Below are 23,380 nucleotides of genomic sequence, written 5' to 3'. Positions count from 1 at the left end.
ATCAAAAGTTCTCTTTGTTGTAACGGTTTCTTAAGTGGTTAGTCTTTGTCAAGAGTGATAATAAGAATACAGCATTATTGCGTTATTTAACAATTGCAACATATTAGATGAGGTATAAAAAATAAAGCCATATGTAAATATTTAAGCGCTTGTATATTTTTTGGTACAAATGGACAAATGCTTTAGCTTGGCTAGTATAAAAAAACGTTTATAAAGCAGATAATTGACTTCAACGAGTGGTCAAATTATTGACTACATTTTTTTTATGCGTCAATTGAGTATACAGTTTAAAATTGACCTCTCTATTTCTTGATCTACGCGCCGCTACTGGTTATAATACCTAAGAATTAAGAATCACGTTTTTCCCAGAATTTCCCGAATTTACTACGAACCTTCCAAACTTACAATTAAATTTTCAGAACAAATAAAAAAATACCCCTTCATAGCCTGCCAAGACCGCCTAACTAGAAAGACTCAGACCCCGCGGAAACAGGGCCGGCGCGCCCATGTCAACGAATCATATCAATGCCGCACGCTTGTGCCTGACAATCCCCGACTTATCGTGGTCATACACAATATCTGCGTCCATGTGAACAGTACCCGATGACTTAATTAGTGACTCGGCCGAGTGCGGCAGTGCGTAATACTGGGCGAGAGCATGGCGTTTGCCAGTGACAGTGTCCAACGTAACCTGCAGGTGATCCTCGGAGTGCTGGCCGTCCGTAGACTAGCTCTGCAAGTGAAACGGTAGTGCCGGTGATGTTTCCACAAACATGGAACCATGGAAACCATAGTCGAGGATCAGGAATCAGAGTATGAACTCGGTGAGTGACTAATCCGTAGCTGTTTAAACCCTAAAATATACAGGCTGTTTTAGAAGATCTCCCGTAAATACAGGGGGTGATAGTACGACAAAAAATAAAAAATTTTTGTCTTATGAACTATATGTCTATCTCCTCTTGTTTTCGAGATACAGAGCGGCAAAATAAATTTTTTTAAATAGAATTTTAACGAAAATTTCCGAACGGTGCGAAATATTTTTATGAAATTTGGTACTTTTGGATTTTTAAGGATGCCAGATACGCTGGTCTAATTATTTTTTGGTTATTTCATAGAGGGCGCTAGTTATGCTACATTCGCATTACATTTTCAGTTCTAATTCTTTTGAGGTTAGGTTTTTTACCATTCGGGCTAAAATGTGTAATGTATAATTTTATTTTCTAAAGATAATGTACCATTGTTAGAACTTCCTATTGTTGACGGTTTTCAAGAAAAAAGTGTTTTAATTGAACTCTTACATTATTACGGTGTAAAAAATAAGTGACTTTTCTCAAAGTAGGCTTATGAAAATTTTGATATAAAGTTAATTGGAGTTTAAAATATTACTAAGAATGTATGCGTTGTCTATGAGACATCCATCAATAAGTTTTGACATAGCCTACTTTGAGAAAAGTCGCTTATTTTTTACACCGTAATATTGTAAGAGTTTAATTAAAAGCCGTGTTCTTGAAAACCGTCCACATTAGGAAGTTCTAACAAGAGTACATTATTTATAGAAAATAAAAATACATTAGAAATTGGAGCCCGAATAGTAAAAAACCTTTAAAAAAATTAGAACTTAAAATGTAATAGGAATGTAGCATAACTAGCGCCCTCTATGAAATATCCAAAAAATAATTAGACCAGCGCATTTGGCGTCCTTAAAAACCGCGGAATACCAAATTTCATAAAAATTTTTCGCACCGTTTCTAAAAATTTTCGTAAAAATTCTATTTAAAAAAATTTATTTTGTCGCTCTGTATCTCGAAAACAAGAAGAGATAGACATATAGTTCACAAGACAAAACATTCTTATTTTTTGTCGTACTATGAACCCCCGTATTTACGGGAGGTCTTTCTGAAACAGCCTGTATAATAGCAGCTTCATTTCAGCCATTTCTTTTTCATTTTTGGAAAAACTTAATTGGTCAAATGAGAAATGGTACTTCCCGCTTATTTTTACAACGAGATTAAACAAGTTTAACTTAACTCTTCAGCATCTGCCTCTTTTCAATATTTCTTGCGTCTTTGTTCATTCCAATATCAAAATTAAAGTATTGACATAACCTACAATAAAGTACACAGTCTGTTTTACAACATTATATCTTTCTTATCTTTGTTACCTTTTGGTTTAGGAAAGAATCGTAAAGAGAAAGTTTTAGGAAATTTTCTTGCGATTTTAAAACAATTGATTGTTGCATATCGAACATGTAAATCATACTTTTGTTTTATTTTATAGTGGAAGCACCCTATACAAGGTGTTAGAAGTTTGACTGTCTTAATTTTAACAGACGATAGCATACATTAAAATAAACGAAAATCCTTATATGACATGGGTCCTAAACTCAACCATTTCCGAGAAAAAGTTATCAAAATATCTAAATTGATGTACAAAAGTTCGATTGATTAAGAAATATTGACGTAACTATGTGCATGGAATACTATAAAGTACAATGTAACAATTGTATCACTTTTTTTAACCTCTTTATTCTTAATTCTAAAAAATAATTAGCGTTGTAATAAATTTAAAATTCGATAAAATTCATATCGAGCAATGTGACAAGGCCGCGGCGGATAACACGATGTACTAAGCTGTCGAGCATGACGCATTTCAGTTGGTATCTGGAATTGGACCGTGTCTGAGTGTTTTTTGCGTACCACTATTTTCTTTTCTTGAGGTGTTTTCCAACGAGTGTGCGAATATTGGATTCGAAGGTGTCGTGCGTCGTGCATCGAAAATAGTGATGGACATTTTGAGAATATATTGTAGCTTGTTTTGTACTTGTGCATTTAAAAATTACTGAATTTTGCTTTATGGTAAGTTCCTAAATTATTTTTAATACGTATGATTATTTGGATGACGTGAATCTTTGGGTACTTTAATTAGATATTTCTCAAATTCATAATTTGATTAAATCAAATCAAATCATGTTCCTGCTTTAAGAGATTCATAATTACTTAAATTTGAGCTAAAATTTAAGCACAACACTATCTTCTTACTACAAAATCGATACATTTTATTTATTTAAAACCTGAAAAACAATTGTCTTGCAATTTACTAAATGTTTCACAATAATAGTTGTTTACAGTTTTTCCATAGGACAAGTCTGCCGCGTGCACACATGGTATGCACCAGCTGTGTAGCGTTAGGTTAAGCGCTGTTGTCACGTTGTGATGAAACTCCCCAATATTAATACTCGTTGTATTTTGAAAACTGTTAATCTTACGCCCCTGTAATATATAACTTTTCTGTTCATGTATGATTACTGTATCTCGTCCTGAAGTAATGGCAGTCAAACTTCTTACACCTTGTATATTTATGTTTTCTTTTTGGATTCTTCTGTGTCTTCTGATTGTACTGACATATACTCGTTATACAAGGTTGCTGATATTTATGGAATCTGTCGATTATCTCCTAAAATAAGATAACTATCGAAAAATCATAAGACACAAACGTTTTAGGGTTTTGTTTAAATCTACTACAATAAAGAAAAATTAAGTATCTATACAGGATCGTGACGAAACAAAGTTGCTTTTTCTCTAATGGTACACCCTGTATATTATTCCATATTTCAATTCTTCTCGAAATTGTAAACAAAATTCATATAACATTATGTACCTAAACTTAACCGATTTCGTGATATCGAACTTTGAAAGTAACTTTTTACTACCCACAAATTTATAAAAGAATAAGCGCCCCAAATTATGGATATATATTTTGAAAATAACACAAGGTGGAAGATATGATTTAATTTTATTATTAGTTTTTTTTTACAAAATATAAAAAAGCATGCTGAAAAAGCTGATAAAAATGCATGCAACGAAAAAATGTATTTTTATGAATATCCTGGATATTTTAAATTTTATATAAACAACAGTTATGCTAGAATAAAAAACAAATATTTTCTTTGAAATTCTATTTTATGAGGTGCTCAAAGAGTTCACCATTTACCTCCTGGCAGTAATGAATTCGCTGAACAAAATTTTATAGTGAATCTAAAAGGAAGTTGGGAGGGATTGTGGAAATTTCATTAAAGAAAAAGTAACTTTGTTTCTTCATGTCTTTTTGCTGATACTTAATTTTTCTGCATTGTAATAGATTTAAAAAAAAATCCTAAAACGTTTGTGTCTTATGATTATCTTATTTTAGGAGATAATAGACCGTTCCCATACATAGCAGCGACCCTGTATTTTGGTAGTTTGTAAAACATTTTGGTTTATTTACTGCACATAGTCAGCTTGCCATGAAATCACTGTATGGATACATTTACGGCTGATAGATTTACTAAACTAATATTTTCTTCTTCTTTCTCTTGATCTATTAAATAAACGTAAATTATACAGAGCATTCATAAATGTTTACAAGCAACGTGACCATCGACCAACAATGCACGGTTTGTGTTGCCAACCGAAAATCCCTAAATTTTAACGTTACCAATATTAATGATTCGTTCGCAATAAACAACGACAAATCGTTGAATAAAATCTCGTGAAAAAATACACCAATCAGCAACCGGTGAAACAAAATGTTGCGTTTTAATGTAATCTTGATCTTATTGATTTAATTTTACCTTAATTTAATTGCCAATGTGAAGGAAATAAAATTACTATTCTAAACAAAATTACTGGTCACGTGCTTGTAATCTTTTATGAAGGCCCTGTAGAACTCCTAAATGTAATAATCAGTGCGTATAACTAAGTATTTTCATGAGTTACATTAAAATGTTAACGGTTTTTTGGTGTGTATTTTTTATTCGTTTGGTTAATCAATAAGCCTCTTGAATTTTTAATAGCTATATCTTCAGAAGATGCGTGTGTCTATTCTTGCTCACATATTTGCAACTACAATGACTATAATATTATTTGATTTCATTTATGTTTCTCTGATGATTTTTCATTATGAAATTCAAACAGAGACGAGCTGGAGCGCCCTTCCTAACGTCGGCGCCCCTGGGCAGACAACCGGCTCAGACTGTAAGTATTTATTATGTTAACGAGACAACCGTATTGGATCTGTTAAACAGTCGCATGCTTTACGTATATTCAACGTTAATTCCTTAAGATTTTTTTTATAGTTTTCATTATTTGCAGTATTTACACAATTCCTAGTATACATATACAGGGTGTGGCGTGTATAATCTATAAAAGTTAAATTACAGCTTCCTAACGATATTTGTAATAGAAAAATCATATACGAAAAAGTTTCATTTTTGCGTTTTTTTTTGTAAATTAAAGTTCAATTATGGATCAAAATAGTTTATCTGGGACGGTCCTGTCCGTGTGCTGTACGAAGAGTTACGTGCTGTAGACCAGCCGGGTAAACAAATCGTTGTTGAAAGATAGAAAGATACTTCTTAATTTTTGGGGAATTTTTCAATACAGAAAATACATATTTAAAAAACTGATATTTTCTTATTATAATAATTAATAGTAATTGCTATGTGTGCACTAAACAAACTCCATTAAAATATGGAACAAAATGAAATAAAACTTACTATTTCTAGAGAAAATGTTGAAATTGATCCCCATTAGCATGGATACAGGCATGGCACCGACGCACCCAATTTTGGCGAATATTTTCCCAAATGCCAGGTATTCCCCTAATTGGGTCAGCAGCTTCAAGTATACGGTTTCGCAATTATTCCACCGTAGCAATTGGAGTATTGTAAACCAATGCCTTCAAGTGACTCCAAAGATAAAAGTCCATTGCAGTTAGATCGGGTGACCGAGGTGGCCACGGCACAAGACCAAAGCGTCCAATCCATCGCTGAGGAAACATTTCATTCAAAAGTGTCGTTACTTCTCGAGTACTGTGTGGAGGATTCCCATCTTGAAGATAAAACATGCGTGCCCGAATTTGTAATGCCACATCGTCCAATAATTCAGGCAATCGGTTCTCCAAAAAGTCAGCATATGTAGGTCCATTTAGTCGTCCTTCAAAGAAATAGGGATCCACAAGTATATCGCCTATTATACCAGCCCAAACATTTACCGAGAACCGATGTTGAAAATGAGTTTCCCTAATCGCGTGAGTATTTTCATCGGCCCATATGTGCATATTATTGAAATTCACTTCACCACGGGTAAATGTCGCCTCATATATTACACGAACATAAGCAGGAAAGTCTACTTGATTGGCACATTACCGTAAAAACCATCTGCAAAAACGCATTCGTTGATCACAATACGGACGTAAAATCTGTTGAACTGGTTGCAGATGATAGCAGTGCAACAGCTGGCGCCTTAAGATGCGATGTACGGTACGAGATGAGGTTCCTACTTGCTGTGCGAGCCGTCGAGTACTACTTGTGGGGTCCTCGTCAAGATTGTCCAACACTGCATCTTCAACATAAAGGTTCACTTGCTGATCACGTCCTTCTCCTCGAGGAATAACACTTCCCGTATCTCACAGCCGCTGAACGCACTGTAGGATTGTATTTGCACATGGGGGTGACGTTGTGGCCATCGTTCCCGGTACAACCTAGTCGCTGCGAGCTCATTTTCTCCGGCTGCACCATACACTAGCACCATATCGACACGTTCGGAAATAGTAAATGCATTTTTGCACAAACTAAAAAATTAAGCAAAGTAAGAAATAAGAATCTCGTTTTTAATGTAATCGGCACGCTATTCTTATATTTACTTCTTTATAAAAATTGCACTGTCACTATCGTGGAATTACAAAATAAAAACTTTTGTCTGGAATCTTTCACTTTTTAACACTGATGGACGATGTTTAATATTTAATAATTAAGTGAATAATGAATTCAATACAAATACAAAATCAGTTGACTGCACAAATTTTTTGACAGTGTAACCTAACCTTCTTTTAGTATTACCAGTATTAGATTATACCGACTTAAATTATAAGGTTGCACGAAAAAAAAAACGCGAAGATAAAACTTTTTCGTATAAGACCTTTCTATTACAAATATCATCAGGAAGCTGTAGTTTAATTTTTATAGATTATACACGCCACACCCTGTATAATTTTTAAAAATTCACCAATAACACGCTTATTCATACTTTATTATTATGCACACTGCGGTATGTTGTCAAACTTTTAAAATGGAATCTACATATTTCAATGTTTTCATTTTATGGTCATTGTTGTGTTACATTAGCACTCCATTTGAAAAACGAAAATTGTCCTTACAAACGTAATAAAAAACCGTAAAATATTTATAATGCCTTATTATTGAATTATCGACTAGCCTCTATACCTAACAGGAACCGGAAGAAATAATTTATTAGAATTTGGTACAACACTACAATAGTTCCTAGAATGTTTCATTTCTGACCTATCAAATATTTTTTATATGACTTGGGCGTATGTAACAGAATATTTATTGAGACGAACATTGTAAACTACAGATTTTTTCAAGTTTTAGAGGCAAATCCTTAAAGTTTCATTAAAAAAAGAAACGAAAATTCTTACTCTTTTAAAAAAAATTTACCAAGAACGGCCATTTTTGAACAAATTACAAGAGAAATAACGATTACCTAGATGTAAGAGAGTCAAATAAAATTATTGTACTTGATGAAAACGTACATTCTGAAAGTTAAGAATAGTATTTATTTGGCTTTACTGGCGTTTTTACTTTTTTTGCTATCTAGCAAAGTAATAATTAAGTACTTCTCTTATAAACTGACAATTTCTTTATATTGCCTCAGATTCAGAAATTGCAGATATATGCATTTTGTCCACAACTTTGAAACTTTAAATATTTGCATTGAAAACTAGAAAAAATCAGTAGGGTATATTTTTTTTCAATGAATAAAGTATTACCTTATTCTTATTATGTTTATAATGAAGTTTTCTAGTACCTATTATATTGTACTAAATTCCAATGAATTACCTCTTGCAGTTTCTATTACAAGAGCAAATTGACGAATTAGAAATTATACAACCAGTCAAATTGACCAGAATGTTATTTTTTTAAAACATAAAACTGTTCTCTTTATAATGTAGACACAATGTTAGTATGACGTTTCAATTCATTAGATATCCCTAAAAACATTTTACTAATCAAGACTGACGTTCTTACAACTGCAATTATCGCAAACGTACTTATCATTTAAACTTATTCAAACAAAGGTGTCTAAAATTTGTTTTTAACAAGTTTTCATTCGATTAAAGCCAGGATTACGTCAAGACAAAAATGACGAGAAATTATTCCCAATAGATTAAATTGAATGCGCAATACGTATCTGAAGTTTATTCAGAGAACCGAAGCTTTTAGGTAATTGATAGATATTGGTTCCGAGCAAATTTAGGTCCATCATTTTATTACATATTACATTCCAAAAAACATTTTCTCTATTGAATAAATGTTAGACCAAAATTCCAGAAAGTCTCTGTTGTGCAACTTTTATAATTTTAATAAAGGAAAGTGGTAGTTACAATGGTAATAACAAATACTTGCACCAATATAAACATATTACAGAAAGTGTTCAATATTACCACCATTTTACCACCATTAACTGTTTTAAATACCCCCGGAACTGAAAATCTAAAGGACTTAAATCAGGAGAAAGAGAAGGCCACGGAATCGGAATACCGTATCTTATCCACTTAAATATTCTTGTATAGCATGAGAGTAATGAGGGGAAGTCCCATGATATAAGTACCAGATTTCCTGACGTACATCAAGAGATACTTCTTCAGGAAAGGCCGGAAAGAATGGGAATTGCAAATCTTGTAGTGCTGTGTGGCAAAATGGAGGACGATTTGGGTACATTTGTTCTGCAGTCGCAGCATTTTGTCCACATTCACCATAAATCAATAACGTATTTACCAATTACTATAATTGTGTGCCACTAGTAACGGCAACACTTCCCACCGTCCCCGTCAAAGATATACATTCTAGTTCGTAGATGTCTTATACTCTAACAACTCCCAAAATTATTAAAGAATATAAAGGGTGTTTACTAACTTAAAGAAGATATTTGAAGAGTAAATAAATCGAATTATGAAAACTCAATTGGCAAAAACATTTTTTTGAAATAGAATAATATTTTTAATACCTATTGACTTACCACATTGATTCGATGGAAAGTTTTTGGAACCGCTGATTTCACCAATAGCTCTGTCTCTGTTTAGAAGTGTTGCTGCATCTCTGTTTGGAAATCATTGTGCATAAAAATGTGTAGTTAACTTGCAAATTCCATACATTATCAGCATGTACATGAATAATTCATTGTTACTGTACTGATAAGCCATTTTAATATATTTATTTGCTCTTCTTAATTAATACACAAACCACAGGCAGACTGTCCTTTCACAAAATGAAAATAAACACAGTTAAAATAAGAATCTTGAAAAATAAATGACAAACATGTGTCACTAATCATTTTTACAATAAAAGACAGTCTTCCCTAATAAAAACAGAAATAAAACTGATGCTTCACCTCTTTTTATGATGTATGAAAACTAGCAAGGATACCAAAGATTGACAATAAATTATAATAATTTTGACTATTACCTAATTTTAAGTTAATTGCGTGAATAAAACTGGAATGTAAATCTACTTTAAGTCAGAATTATCTCTCCATTTCCTTCGACAATTTTTTAATCATCTCCCATTAAGTTGTAATCTCCCAAAATGAGTAAACAAGCGTTAATTATTATTATTATTTGTCAAAGAGCCTTCTACAAATTATAAAAACTTTTATAACTCTAATTAAAGTAAAGGTAATTACTGTAATTGTCACTTAAGTTCAACGATTAACTCATCATTTACTCATGGGTACGTTTTTGAAGCTTCACTTAGTTGAATATTCTGTTATTTCTCAAAAAAAAAACAAATTAAAATAATGAATGCCCCTAGAGTGGAAAGATCAATTAATAACTTTCAGTTTTTAGTAGATTTTTCTTTGGCTAAACGCTACAAATTAATTACTAAAATGCCTGTTATTATTTTTTAGATATAGCTAATCTAAAATTACTTTTAAGTTTACTTTGGCTGAAATTTTATTTACATTGGTATAATTACTCGCAATTATTAGTACAAATGACTAACCTACTATCCTATCTCTTTGCAAGATGGAGTTCCCAAACAAAAGCACATCTTTCTTTGTAATTCTAATCGTAGTTAACTATCAAAATATGCACTAGTGACAAACATTTACATTATATTAATTGATGTTGATGGGCTAAATATGCACACTGTAGAAAAATCAGTGGAAGGAGAGGTTGTAGACAAATAAACAGCTTAGCAGACTTTCCTGTCATCACTGCATATTATGTAAGTAGTTGTTCTTCTGCTTCTATTGATACTGGTCCAAAGAACTAACCCAATTACTATACCAATTTAAATGTACCTTCACAACTTTGTTAATTTTAGTGAAAAAAAGGAATTATTTTCTTAACGTTGAAAATTATAGACAAACAGCACGTACTTTTGTGGTGAATTATATTTATAATATTTCCTTCACAAATAATTTATATTACCGAGTTTGTTTAACGTTTAACTAATTTAATATTAATTGTGTTGGATGACTAATGAAAATATTCAGAAATCAGTAACCTTATCAATTAAACGGTGTGGTAAATCCAGTTCCAAAGTGGAATGCAGTGCATGGTTTAACATTGAAACTAATTTGCTCTTGATAAAAAATGGTTAAAAAGTAAACTAATATACAAGGTATATATCTAAGTAGTACATTTGATAGTATAACTTTTATACGGTATGTCTGACTGATGTAAAATTTAGGATCCAAGGGTAAAAGAAAATGATTGATCTGGTGAAAGCACTTGTTGCCAGATTGCTACTTTTTCAGATATAACAAGAAACTCATTTATTTAGATCCAGTTACGATTACAGTTGTGTGTCCTTTAGGTCTAACTCTAATAGTGAGCGGAATATACAGGGTGAATCTTAAATGTGTACACATATATATTCAAACTACGGGTATAACATTCGATGTAAATGAGTCCACTGAAAATTATCTTTCAAAATTACATGCATGCGTATCAAATAAATGAGAGACTTTATTTTTTTGTGTCTCACTAGTTTAAAAAATAGTAATTGCTAGTTTTAATAAGAATTAAAATCTAATTATATAACAATTTTAATCCAATTTTAACTTAACAATGAAGGAAATCTCAAATTTTTGACAGGTTAAATATGATTGCATAAAGTTTAATATTGCAAATCTATTAATTACTGAAAAAATGAATATAACAAATAAACACCTAATTATTGAAAAATGGGGTACTTAAACAGTTATTTGTTACTACAAAATAGTAGTATTGAGATAAGGTTGTTATAATCTTTCCATCCACATATACACAACGAACATTCGTAGTGCATAGTAATTAATATAGAAATAAGAAATGAATGTTTTTTCGAAAAACATAACCTCTAATTATATTAATTTAGAAAATAGATTGCAGTATACAAATAACGAATATTAAAGTATTTTGATTTGATATAAAAGGTACTTTTTTATTTGTTTCGTACCGAACTGAACTAAATTTGTTATTTTCACGTATAATGTTTTTCATTTCATGTGTATTTAATTAATATTTTTAGTGAACTACATAAATATCAAGTGAAATATGACGACTGCACGAATAGTGAAATGATACTAAAGGAATATTTTCCATGTTTTGTGCAAAAAAGTGTACAAGATTTTAAAGAAATAAGGCAAAACGTGCACAAATTTGGTTTTGGTATAGGTACACATTGTAGAGTTTAAGATTTCTGTTTAACATTGTAAACAATACATTGATCTTCTCAAAAGTTTTCTATCTATAATCATAAATATTAAGTTTAAATTGGCTTGACATTTTTTTCTATTGATTACATTTTTGTATATATTTAAAATTTGCCCTGTATACAAAAGAGTGTGCCATAAACATAATGTTAAACAAAGTCTTGGTTGCCTGACAATTAATAATTTGCGGCGCCTTTAAGAACGGGTCCCAATTTCAAGAGTTAATTTTCTCGTTAACAGCTAATCTGATTTTGACAAAATTTGATTGGAAAAAATTTGTTCCACCTGAAATCTAGAAGAAAGAACAAAACCAATAACAAATAACGTTAATCTCCCATATTTATTTGAAAATTTTGTCAGTGTCTTTAATGGTTTCTAACATGTCTAGCCTATTGTTATCGATTTTTCAGTTGTTGTTACTGTGTTAAATTTCTACAACTACTTAGTGTGCTTTAATTTAACTATGTATCTCAATTAATAGCAGCGACAATAACGTAATAAAAAAGCAAATGGTTCAGAAATTAAGGAACTGCAGTTTGCTTCCTTCAGGGTATTTCATATTTGTACTGTCTACTATTCAAAGTTATATTGAAATTTCTTTAAAATTTCATGTCTTACTATCGTTAGTGATGGATAAATCTATAATTAACAAAAAAGATAATCAAAATCAGATTCCATTTATATTAGACGTAGACCTATTAAACTTGACACCACTATGATGTAAACAAGATTTCTTTTCAAATCAGTAAAAATACAGATACAGGATCGCGATCGATTACAAAAAGTAGGTTTTCTATTTTATCTGAGGAAATTGCTATGTAGTTATTGCTCTTGTTAGATTTGACAATGTCATTTTACCTCTGGATATAAAATTTGTTTGTTGAGTTGCAATCGATGTAACATTAAACCCTGCATTTAACTGTTATTTAGGCGATTATCTTTATTACAGGAATTAATTCTTATGTGTGGCTTGCTATTTCAATGAATTTGAAACATAAGCCAGGGTAAATCTATCGTTCAGAATTGTTTACACGTGTTTTAGTAAACAAGTAGTTTATTTTTAATGACTATCAAACTTAACTAATTGAAATCGGTGGTTGTTGATGTTATGTTGTTACATCGGTAGATTCAACAAACTTTTGTTCGTAAACAAACTATATTTTATCGTATTTGATTGCGGACCAGAAAACTTTGTTAGTAGAACTGAAATTTCAAGAACTCTTTCATACTGGACTAAAACTACTGATAAACAGATTATAAAATGCTAATTCGAGTTAGCTATGTTTGCTAAATTTGCTGGTCATAGTTAAAATGTAATTATATCTACAAGGTGCGTTTAAGAACACCAAAAGTTTTTTTGGCAACACCGCTTCTATTCGTGCAAATGCCATGAAATTTTGACAGTCATCAATGAAGGATCTACCTTTCCGACACATGTAATTGCCAATAGATGGCCTCCCTAAAAATACCTATTTTCGAAAAGTTCTCTTTACTTTGGAACGCAGCTTACAGGGTCGGAAAGTCCCCATGGTTTATCGGCCGTTATGTGAGAGCGATAAAGAAAGTCATAGAAATCCGTGCGAAAATTCTTTGTAAATTAATATTGCATCTGGAATTGTCCTACAAAGAGTATTTTTATTAACAACAAATTTATTAGCAATATTTTTAACGTTGCTCTTGCTGTGATGTACTTTTTTCAGAAATGTAACCTTGCGTATTAATCTACTTTTCAAAATTATACTTGTAACAGTGTTTTTTTGCATCTTTTTAATAAAAAACAGATTTGCAACACAACTTTTACTTTATAAACTCCATATATGCATGCATATTTATGAGTCTAGTGTGAAAAATAACATTTCATGTATCTCATTCACTTAATTTCTGTCTCTGATAGCCATATTATATTGCTCCTACACACATTCATACTCATATATACGTCTCGCTTCCCACACATGTCTCTGCTATCTATCGGACAGGTTATATCAGTTCAAGTAACCATATACGGTATGAAGATTTCATTTTTTGTATGTATATTTGCTATTAATGCCAATAATGTATAAAATAGTGACATAATTAGTGAAATAAAAAAACCGTGTTCGAATTCAAATCATACTTTGTTGAATGGCACGACAATTCATTTTAATTGAATATTTTTAGATATTAAAAAATAAAATAAATTTTTTTCATAGAAATAAAACGTTTAGAAAAAATGAAGTTAAAAAAATGTTCAGTACCGTAAATAAAGTTTTCTTAGTACATAGTTCCAAATATTACGTAAGTGAAAAATAGATTTCGAGACTGAAAACTCCATTTTAGTTTCAACTAAGATATTTCTTATGCTAATGTCTTTTTCGAAGCCATCCAAGAAAGTAGAATCTTTTCTCTATGCACAAACTACTCATACTGCAACTGTAAAGAGGAGCAACCTAGACGAATAAGGAATGAAGTCCTAGATCGAGATTATAGATGTACAGGGTGATTTTTAAATACTCGGCAGCACTCGTTCTATACCTTTTAATGAAATCAACTTTCAATGAGACAAACTCTTGAAGTCAGAATTTTAAAACTGTAGGATCATATAGAGAAAATTCCAGAGAAATATTGGTATTGTTAATATAAATTCTACTGATACACTTTTTAACTAGTCTTTGAATATTATTTTTAAAATGAGAGATTTAATGGGAATACTTTTTATTCATTTGTTAGGTACATCGGATAAGTTCCTCTTATATATTTTTCTTTCTGGTGTCAAAGAGCATAAAATATATGACTTCATCAGACGAGAATTTTAAAAGAATCTTTAGACTTGATTTAAACTGAATTAACATAATACCACAGACAAGATAGCGTATCTCTACAGACTGCTACTTAAATGCTGGAAATTGGCAACCCTAAATGGAAGCAGGGTCTCCATAGCCCGCTTCCAGCTATAAAATTTAGCGTGGTAACTCTTCTACTTGCTAATAGGCGGCAGTTCCAGCGGTGGCTTTGTTGCCAAATAATAACTACTAAATAAATTTAATGCTTTCAATTATGTAATTAAAGAGATAAGGAACTTATCTTGTGTTTGGAAATCACATTTGCCTTAAATGTTAAATAAAATAAATCAAGTTAGAATTAAAACTATGAATTTAGCTAATTAATTATTTATTTTATATCACCTTGGAATGGGAAAATTCAAAAACTAGAAATTAATGTTTTTAGATTTGTGCGTCGACTTCCAATATGGTACGATATTAACACCTATGTTTAAAAAAATTGCATTATACAGGTTGTGTATCCTTAGAAACAAGTGTTGCATATCATGGATGTCATTGGTAATGCTCATATTTGCGACGCAAGGTGTTCAAAAAAATTAACACAATGTAAAATTGCTGGAACCTCAAGGTGTAGTTGAATACGAAATTTATTAAAAGAAAAAACAACAAATCATTAATCAATACAGAGATAAGATAATGCGTTCGCTACTGCTGTTGCAATTTTTGACTAACTTTTTTGTTTTTCGACATACTGACTTCGGACCGTTTCCATTCAACGCAGAACGAACAAACAGAACCAGAGTGGTGGGGAGATTTTTTTAATTATTTTTCAATTCAACGCACCGTTTCGAGTTATAAACAGTTTTTATCCTATGATGTCACACACCATTGCTCCAGATTTTTTTTTGACATGCGGGTTTTGACGTTTTTCACTGGTTCACCATGCGAGATTTATTTGTTCACCATGGGCAATTTTTTTATACTTAGAGACTAAGCAAATACTGTTTTTTTTTCTTTCATATATTGTGACACCCCACTCTGCGTCACCCACCGAGTGCTCTACTCAGAACCAAGGGGAAATTTGTTTATATTTCCAGCCATTTCCGAGTTACGAGCAAAAAACGTTTTTTTTCTTATACATCATAGATCGATAACGAAGGCTAAAAAGGCCACGCCCTCTACCCCACGTTCCCTCCCTAGGTGTCCTGAAATTGCTGAGGAGAATCCTGAAGACAGCAGAGAGAGAGAGAGAGATAGGCTCTCTATGAGGACAGACTCTACCTCTATCTCTATCGCACACTATAACTTTATCTCTCTCGCACACAATCGGACAAAAACGGCAGAAACAAACCTTCTTTTAAAAATACATGGGATTTATCATTATTAGACTAACCCATTTTAATTTTAAAAAATTAAAAAAATTACAATGGGTTATTCTGATGACGAAAAATAAAACATAATTAACTGTATTATTCAAATAACAATAATGTGCAAAAGTTCTTCAGGAATATTGGCAAATTTACTTTGGAGGAAGAATCCCGTCAACGAACACTAAAAAATATTATTAGAAACCTTAGGTGGCCAGAAAACAGCCCCGATCTCATTGTCAGTCCTTTAGACATATTTTTTTTACCTGAAAATTTACAAGTATTTAAAGAAAAATACAGGACGAAATGCTTGATAATTTTGAATTTGTTTTTGAAGCAATTAATAGTAAATTAAAACATATTTTCAACTGTTTCATCACAATCACTTGCATGTTGATTTGTAAAAATTGTAGGTATATTAATGTTATTTCGTTTTTAGTTATTCTCCTTATGTTGTTGTAAAGGTTAGTTATAAAAATCGTTGTTTGTTATTTTCATAAGGATGAATTTTAATTTTTTTTTATGATTTTTTTTATTTTAAACGTATATATTTGATGCCAGCAAATTTTGATGTCAAATGAAATAAAGGAAAAGTCGTACATTTGTATTTAAAGTTTCTTTCTATCTTTAATTATTAAACCTGTAAGTGGATGTCAAAATACAAAAAAAAACCTGTACCTACATTCCGCGACGTACTAATAACCCACTTTGTATATTAAATAAATTTATCGTCATCAAATTATATTACAAGCTGTTTAAAATATTATTACGAATTTTGTTTGTTTGGAAATATATTTTCTGCAGTATTTCAATACCAAAAAATGAAAATAGTAGGTAGCTAATTAACGAAATTATGATTAAATAACTTAATTGTAACACCGCTGCAGAATATCATATGAAACTACATAGATATTCGTTGATTCGTTAAAAACATTTCTATCAATACCTACATCATACATTTAAGTAAATACAGTAACGCAAAAAACAGATATTGATAAGAAAGTGTACAAAAGAAATCCGTAAGTACGCCTGGCAACATTACCAAAGTCTTGTTTATATGTTGCTAGGATACGGGTAGGTATGAGGGCCGCTGCATTTGATTCTTCCTAAAATTCTGCTGGTGATGTACTCTACCGGCAATTCGGAAATTTAAAACTGCCGGGGCTATTCCAGTAGCGGTCTGTGGCGATAGCTATTTTGTCTGTGATGATACATTTTAAAGTAAAACTCAGCAAAGTTTTTTTTGTATACAATTCCGAAACTTTCAGTATATACATTATATTTGCATTACTTCTGCAATAATTTCTGCAAGTAAAATAATTGGATGTCTTGTAATGAATAAAAATTACCTATGAAATCAGCGAAATCCAACTTAAACGATAGAAAATTATTAAGTAGACCTAACAGTAACCATTTTTCTTATTAAGAAAAAGAATAGGTATTGTTACTTTTATTGTCTTGGTAGGTTGAAAAATAAGATTCTAGATAAAATTATTCGTTAAAGAAATCCAACCGCAGTAATTAAAAAAGTTACGCTATGGAACTGCGATTAAAAAAATCACTATAAGCACTTACATCACACCTTCAAAATATTCACTCTGTTTCAGACAGTGGGTATTAATGACTCTGCCGATTCTCGGAAATGAATCGACCCTACCTGAACACTACAATCTCTTTGTGAACTTTTCCCTGCAGGCGAAATAAACAAAGGGCCATTTATAACATCGGTTTAATTGTACAGTGACTTTCCCAATGGAACAAAAAATTAATAGCCCTGGTCTTGGCGAAAAAAACATAAAATACAGACGGCCCCATTTTCTCTGGAAATTGGGGATGTCTCGGTATCTACGGGAAGCAGTGAACTGAAAGTATTGTGTGCTCTTGATCTAAATCTTCTTTAATGATGAAACTTTACACCGGATATAATATGTAATTTGAAAGATCGCGTAATATCTCTCAGATTAAATTAATAATTAACAAGAAAAATAGAAGAAAGAGTTACGGGAAGTGTTTTCCAAGTATGAATTCAAAATGCCATTCCTTTAATCATTTTAATGTCATAATTAGCCAACGTGGCTTGTCTCTGCGGCCCATACCGTTTTTGGCCTCTGTCCAACGGCTATTAGACAATTGGTCGAGAGCAAGCTTTTTGTGTTTATATGGATTCTAATCTTTAAATTTACGATAGGTACATTATTGAGCTAGACTACATCCAATTGAGATGCTAACTTCTACTGCAATTTCTCTGACAGTCAATCGGCAATTTGCACGCACCAGCTCTTTTGACTTGAATTGAGAGTCATCAGTCATCATTAACACTGAAACACGTTGCTCCCAAATAACAATATCACGAAAACTAAATGAGATCAACAACAATCCAAGAACATATGGTTACAAAGCAGACCATAGACGAGCAAACTATGAGCAACGCAATACTGCCAACCCCATATCACTAAATATCTTCATTAACGCGTAATTAAATAAAAGTCCCTATGCATTTTAAATGTTCATGTACTGTACTCAAAGTACAAGGTCCTTGTTTTATTTCAATAAATTTATGTTATGTTATGTTATTTATTTATTTATTTATTAACCTTTTAGAGGACCGACATTTAACAAGTATTCAAGAAATTTCAATTTCATAGTACTTCAAGCAATCAAATTTTGCAACTGCACTTTTTAACTTTTAGAACTAACTTTTTTTTAAGAACTGCCTTTTCGATTAGAACTAACCTTTAGATCATACCCTGCCATTGCCCTTTTATTTTATTTTTCTGCACTGTATTCGTACAATTTTGAATTAAATAAAATTATTATGAATTATGAAATTTAAATAATCAATATTTACATTATTTTATGAGTAGTAATAGTACTTAGAATTCAAAGAACATAAGCTGAAGCCGCTAGACGAAATAGCGAATCCGCGTATGAGAGAGGCAAGCACGCGGCTCATAGCACTTTATTAACAATTAAAAAACAAGGCTTTAGAATAATGCGATTCCCAAAAAATCTTCAGCATCTTGTAGGGGGATGTTTAAACTTTAATTTAGGTATCTGGCAACATAAAAAATAACAATTTTTAACTCGGAAATCGGCCGTTGAAAATCGTCATTTTCGCATTTTTAGCAACTTAAATTGTTTATAACTTTAAAACTATCAATTTTAGAGGCACCTAAAAAAAAATTTCCGGAGTGAAAAAACCAATTTTTACAATTTGTTCAAAAAAAGTTTGTTTAAACAAATGGGCACAAGATTTCCGGCCGGCATCATCTTGATTCATGTTAAGGAACATCTCACGAATCTGATTATGCAAAAAAATCGAGTCGGAAAATTTCTCCCACTAATGCGAGGTTTTCGCCTTGTCTATACAGCAGAACCTTTTGAGAAAAGTTTTCAACTTATATTTCGATGAAGTGTGCATTGGGGATTTCTCACTGAAAAAGTGATAAATTGCCTGCGTTAAAATATGGTGCGTGCGTCACATTAAATTCAATACGCAGCCTACAGCTACGGGAGATAATCGAATCACTGCATGGGATTAAAAAAACAATTTTATATGTTCATCGTTGCATTAGAAAAAATCGTGAGAGGCAAAAAGTTGAGGGATTAAAATCATGTACCTAATGCGGAATAAAAAAAATTCTGACATAAAATACATTCTTAAAAGGATAATACAAGTTTTGAAGAATTTATCATGCCTTTTGATCTTAAGCAGATTATTCTTCGCATCTTTCTACAAAAAAAAATTCTAGGGTGTGACATATATCAATTTACAATTTTTAATTATTAATTGAGGTAAGTTTCTTTGCATTTCTAATATTTATCTCCTTATTTTAAATAAAATGAGAGTTATCGATGAAATCGATCGTTTAATGAAAACAACTATTTGACTTCATAATGATGATCACATAGCTTATACTTTGCAAAATGTATTTGTGTTTAAGTATATACAGTTACAGTCCTTTTAAAAATAATCATAAAAAAATTAAAATACAGAAATTAAATTAAATCTATTTGTATCTAATCTGAAAAAAATTAGTAGTGTACTTTTTAATTCTACTTTTTGCTGAGGATTTAATTGGAAATGAGCACTACAATGCAAAAAATACAGGGTGTACAGATACAGTGAAAAATCGTAATAGTCTTATAATAATAAAACCCGTTTCCGAGATAGATGGTGTCGAATGTACACCATTTTCTTTTATAACTTAGAAAACTGTATTGAATTCGCACAAATAATTACAATAAATAAAAAAGAAAAATTAAAATAAGCAGAACGGTACTTTTGCTTCATTTCGTGATAACTAAGCATTTCGAGATAATTTACAAATTATATTTGAAAAAATCTACAAAAGTATTTAAGTTGTATACAACTCAGTTGAAATAAAAAATGGTAATAGTAGATTTAACAAATAATAACTTTGAAGGTGTTCAAAATGTCCTTTACACTCAATATCGAGATAATCGACACATTTCTCTTTTTTTTTTTCATTGTAGTTACATGATTTATTTCAAATTAGTCAAGTGGTTTATGAAAAAATGACGAGATGTATCAGACCTAAATTTAATAATCATTCAATTATACGCATTAATATGGAGCTTTCTATTACAGAAAGGACTATGGCACTACTGTTGCAGATTAGCAAATGGTAATTGCCTTCAGGCTATGTGACATTATCAAGAAAGATTTTCTCAACGGTGGCAACCTAATAACAAAATTCGATGAATTCAAGATTAAGTTTGAGCTAAGTTATATAGATACATTGAAATGAAGATCATAAAAATGTGGATGAATTTTCAAATTCCTCAACGGAAAATGCGCAACCATCAAATTATACAGCTTGTATCAGGCAAATGGAATAAATTCAATAATAAATAAATGGGGCCGTGTTCGAAAAAACGCTCGGACACGTCAATTGGTATTTTTAGTTACACATTTTTTTCAACAAAAACTTTTTATACAGGGTGTGTCATGTAACAGTAATAAATACCAACTTTCTTATTTTTAATTCAACAACCTATATATTATTCAATTTTTGGATTCTTTAGGAAATTCTAGACATATTTCATGTACAATGTCCTATACTCTCTTCAACTGTTTCGGAAATATTAGGTGTTTTAATTTATTTATTGCAAAAATTAACATTAAAAAAAATATTTCATTACAGAAATTCACTACAACACATTCAATACTTATTTCCCTTTTAGCTCTTTATAATGAGGAAGTAAGCAAAAATCATTTCAGCGTTCCTTTTTACTGATATGGAATTAAAAAAATTAACCGCATATCAGAAAAATGGTTCATTTAACAGAAATGCACAAAATAACAATTCTACAGATGATTGGTTATGGACATAACACACGGACGCAAATGGAAGTTGCTCGCTTATTTCATAAAAGATTTCCAAATTTGCCGTATATCCCAAGGGACAATTAGTAAAATAGAAAAGCAGTTTCGTGGACTTGGACATGTAAGGCAGAAAAAAAATAAGTGATGATACCAAATTGGATATTATGCTTGAGTTTGAGGAAAACCCACGTATTTCTAGTCAAAAAGCAGCTCCAATGTTCGATATTAGCCATTCATCGATTATTCGAATATTAAAAGAAAATAAACTGCACCCCTATAAAATGAAACCAACACAGGAGCTCATTGAAGACGATTTTGATAGGAGAAGAAGTTCGTGACAAGCATTTTGAACATCTCCTTCATTGACATTAATGTTTTTTTGCTTTTTTACATTATCAATAAATAAACAGTATTACTTATTAGTTTTTGAGTTTGTTGTAGATAATTTCTGTAATCAAATAATTTTCTTTTTTAAATGTTAATTTTTGCAGTAAATCTGAAAACACTTAATATTTAAGTAACAGCTGAAGATAGGTATAGGACATTGTACATAAAATATGTATTTTCTGAAGAGTCCAAAAATTGAATAATATACAGGGTGTTGCATTTATAATAAGAAAGTTGGTATTGACCACTGTTACATGACACACCCTGTATAAAAAGTTTTTATTGAAAAAATGCGCAACTGAAAATACCAATCGAAGTATTCGAGCGTTTTTTTCGAACCCGCCCCATTTATCTGTTATTGAATTCATTCCATTTGGCTGACATAGGTACACTGTATATCTCCTTCATACATTTGGAATTAAAAAAAGAATCAATTTATGAATGTCATAATGTTTTACAAACTTGAAGATAATCCAACAGCAAGTACAAAGCAGGTGGCAAAGACTTCATAATATGAATCACGTGGCAATTTGGTAAATTCCTAAGAAATATTATTTATTTACATTATTAATGTTTTCAAATAGTTCTGACTAGGCAGATTATTTATCGACTGAGGAAGATTACACAGGCACACAAACAAAAAGCCAAGCCCAAGAGACCCTCATATAATTTCCGAAGGAATTCGATGATCTTGTAGTCAAAATTCATGATTTGCGAATGAATTTCGGAGAAAAGTGAAATTTTCGTAGTTTTTTGAGCAATTATATATCTTTGACCAAATTTATATACACACACACACAGCTTTACAAAGTTATAAAAGAAAATGTGGTTTTTAGGTGTACCTACATTTGATACCTACTTTGTATCTCGGAAACGAAAACGAAAGCGATTCTAGGACGCATGTTAGTAATATTATGAACTTTTTGTCTTATTTTTACGATGTCTATCCCGAGTTGGAGATTCCTCCTCTTATCTATAACATCCTATGAATCTAAAATACTCGCCATTAAAAAAAAACGTGTTTATAATATAACTCGTATGTAAATAAAATTCACGGGACAAAAACTGAATATCTCAATTAGAATTTTCTGTATTCAGATCACGGTTTCGAAAGTCCACCGCTTGTCACTGCTTTTCGGACATGTGGGGGATGGGAAAAAAGAGATTTGTGAAAATATACCAGATTAAACGGCGCAATATAGAACGCTGTTGAAAATTAAGCACGTTCTTTTCTCGTCAAATTATCCACTTGTTTTATATTATTACCGCCCACACAAAGGATGGAATGTATTAATTTCTGTAGGAAACAAAGCATTTTGAAAATTGTTCTCAATATTGTCGAGATGCTTTAATAATTCCTACTTTAATAAATATTTCTAAAAATAGTAACGTTTCGACAAAATTCCAGGACCGATTCTTGTCTTCAAAACAATTTTTCCTTAAAAAGATTCCGAAGGACTTTTCAAATATTGGAAGCGAAACATGATTATTGCTGATAGATTCAAGATATAGACTTCAAATTTGATGTAATGCAGTTCATTCGTCCGAAAAAAATTGAACAAAAACGAACCAATAGCATCAGAATTGTGAGAGTTCTGGAGGGTTTGTAATGTCAAAAAAGTTATTTGACGTTAAAGAGAATCTTCTTTTACAGATTTGGCTGGATCATTTTCTCAATCAAACTCTTGCCCCAAGACCTATTTTATATGCAATAAAATTTTATTTGTTGATATTTTATAAGTTGATATGCTCTATATT

The 23,380-nt window shown here is 31.3% G+C and overlaps 1 protein-coding gene across 3 annotated transcripts in view; it reads left to right on the top strand.

The window, feature by feature from the left end:
• The first annotated feature begins 511 nt into the window (after nt 1–511).
• LOC108904666 (inactivation-no-after-potential D protein) overlaps nt 512–23,380 on the top strand; it is a 72,372-nt gene continuing 49,503 nt past the window's right edge. For all 3 annotated transcript variants that reach the window (XM_018707301.2, XM_018707300.2, XM_018707303.2), the window contains exon 1: nt 512–824. In XM_018707301.2, the coding sequence (XP_018562817.1) occupies nt 782–824 (43 nt within the window). In that variant the 5' untranslated portion in view covers nt 512–781. The remainder of the gene's footprint in view (nt 825–23,380) is intronic.

Source organism: Anoplophora glabripennis, unplaced genomic scaffold (genome assembly GCF_000390285.2).
Source record: "Anoplophora glabripennis isolate ALB-LARVAE unplaced genomic scaffold, Agla_2.0 scaffold186, whole genome shotgun sequence".
In the NCBI taxonomy this organism is placed as follows: Eukaryota; Metazoa; Arthropoda; class Insecta; order Coleoptera; family Cerambycidae; genus Anoplophora; species Anoplophora glabripennis.
Note: the sequence above shows the minus strand (reverse complement) of the source record. Positions and strands in the feature narration are given on the sequence as shown.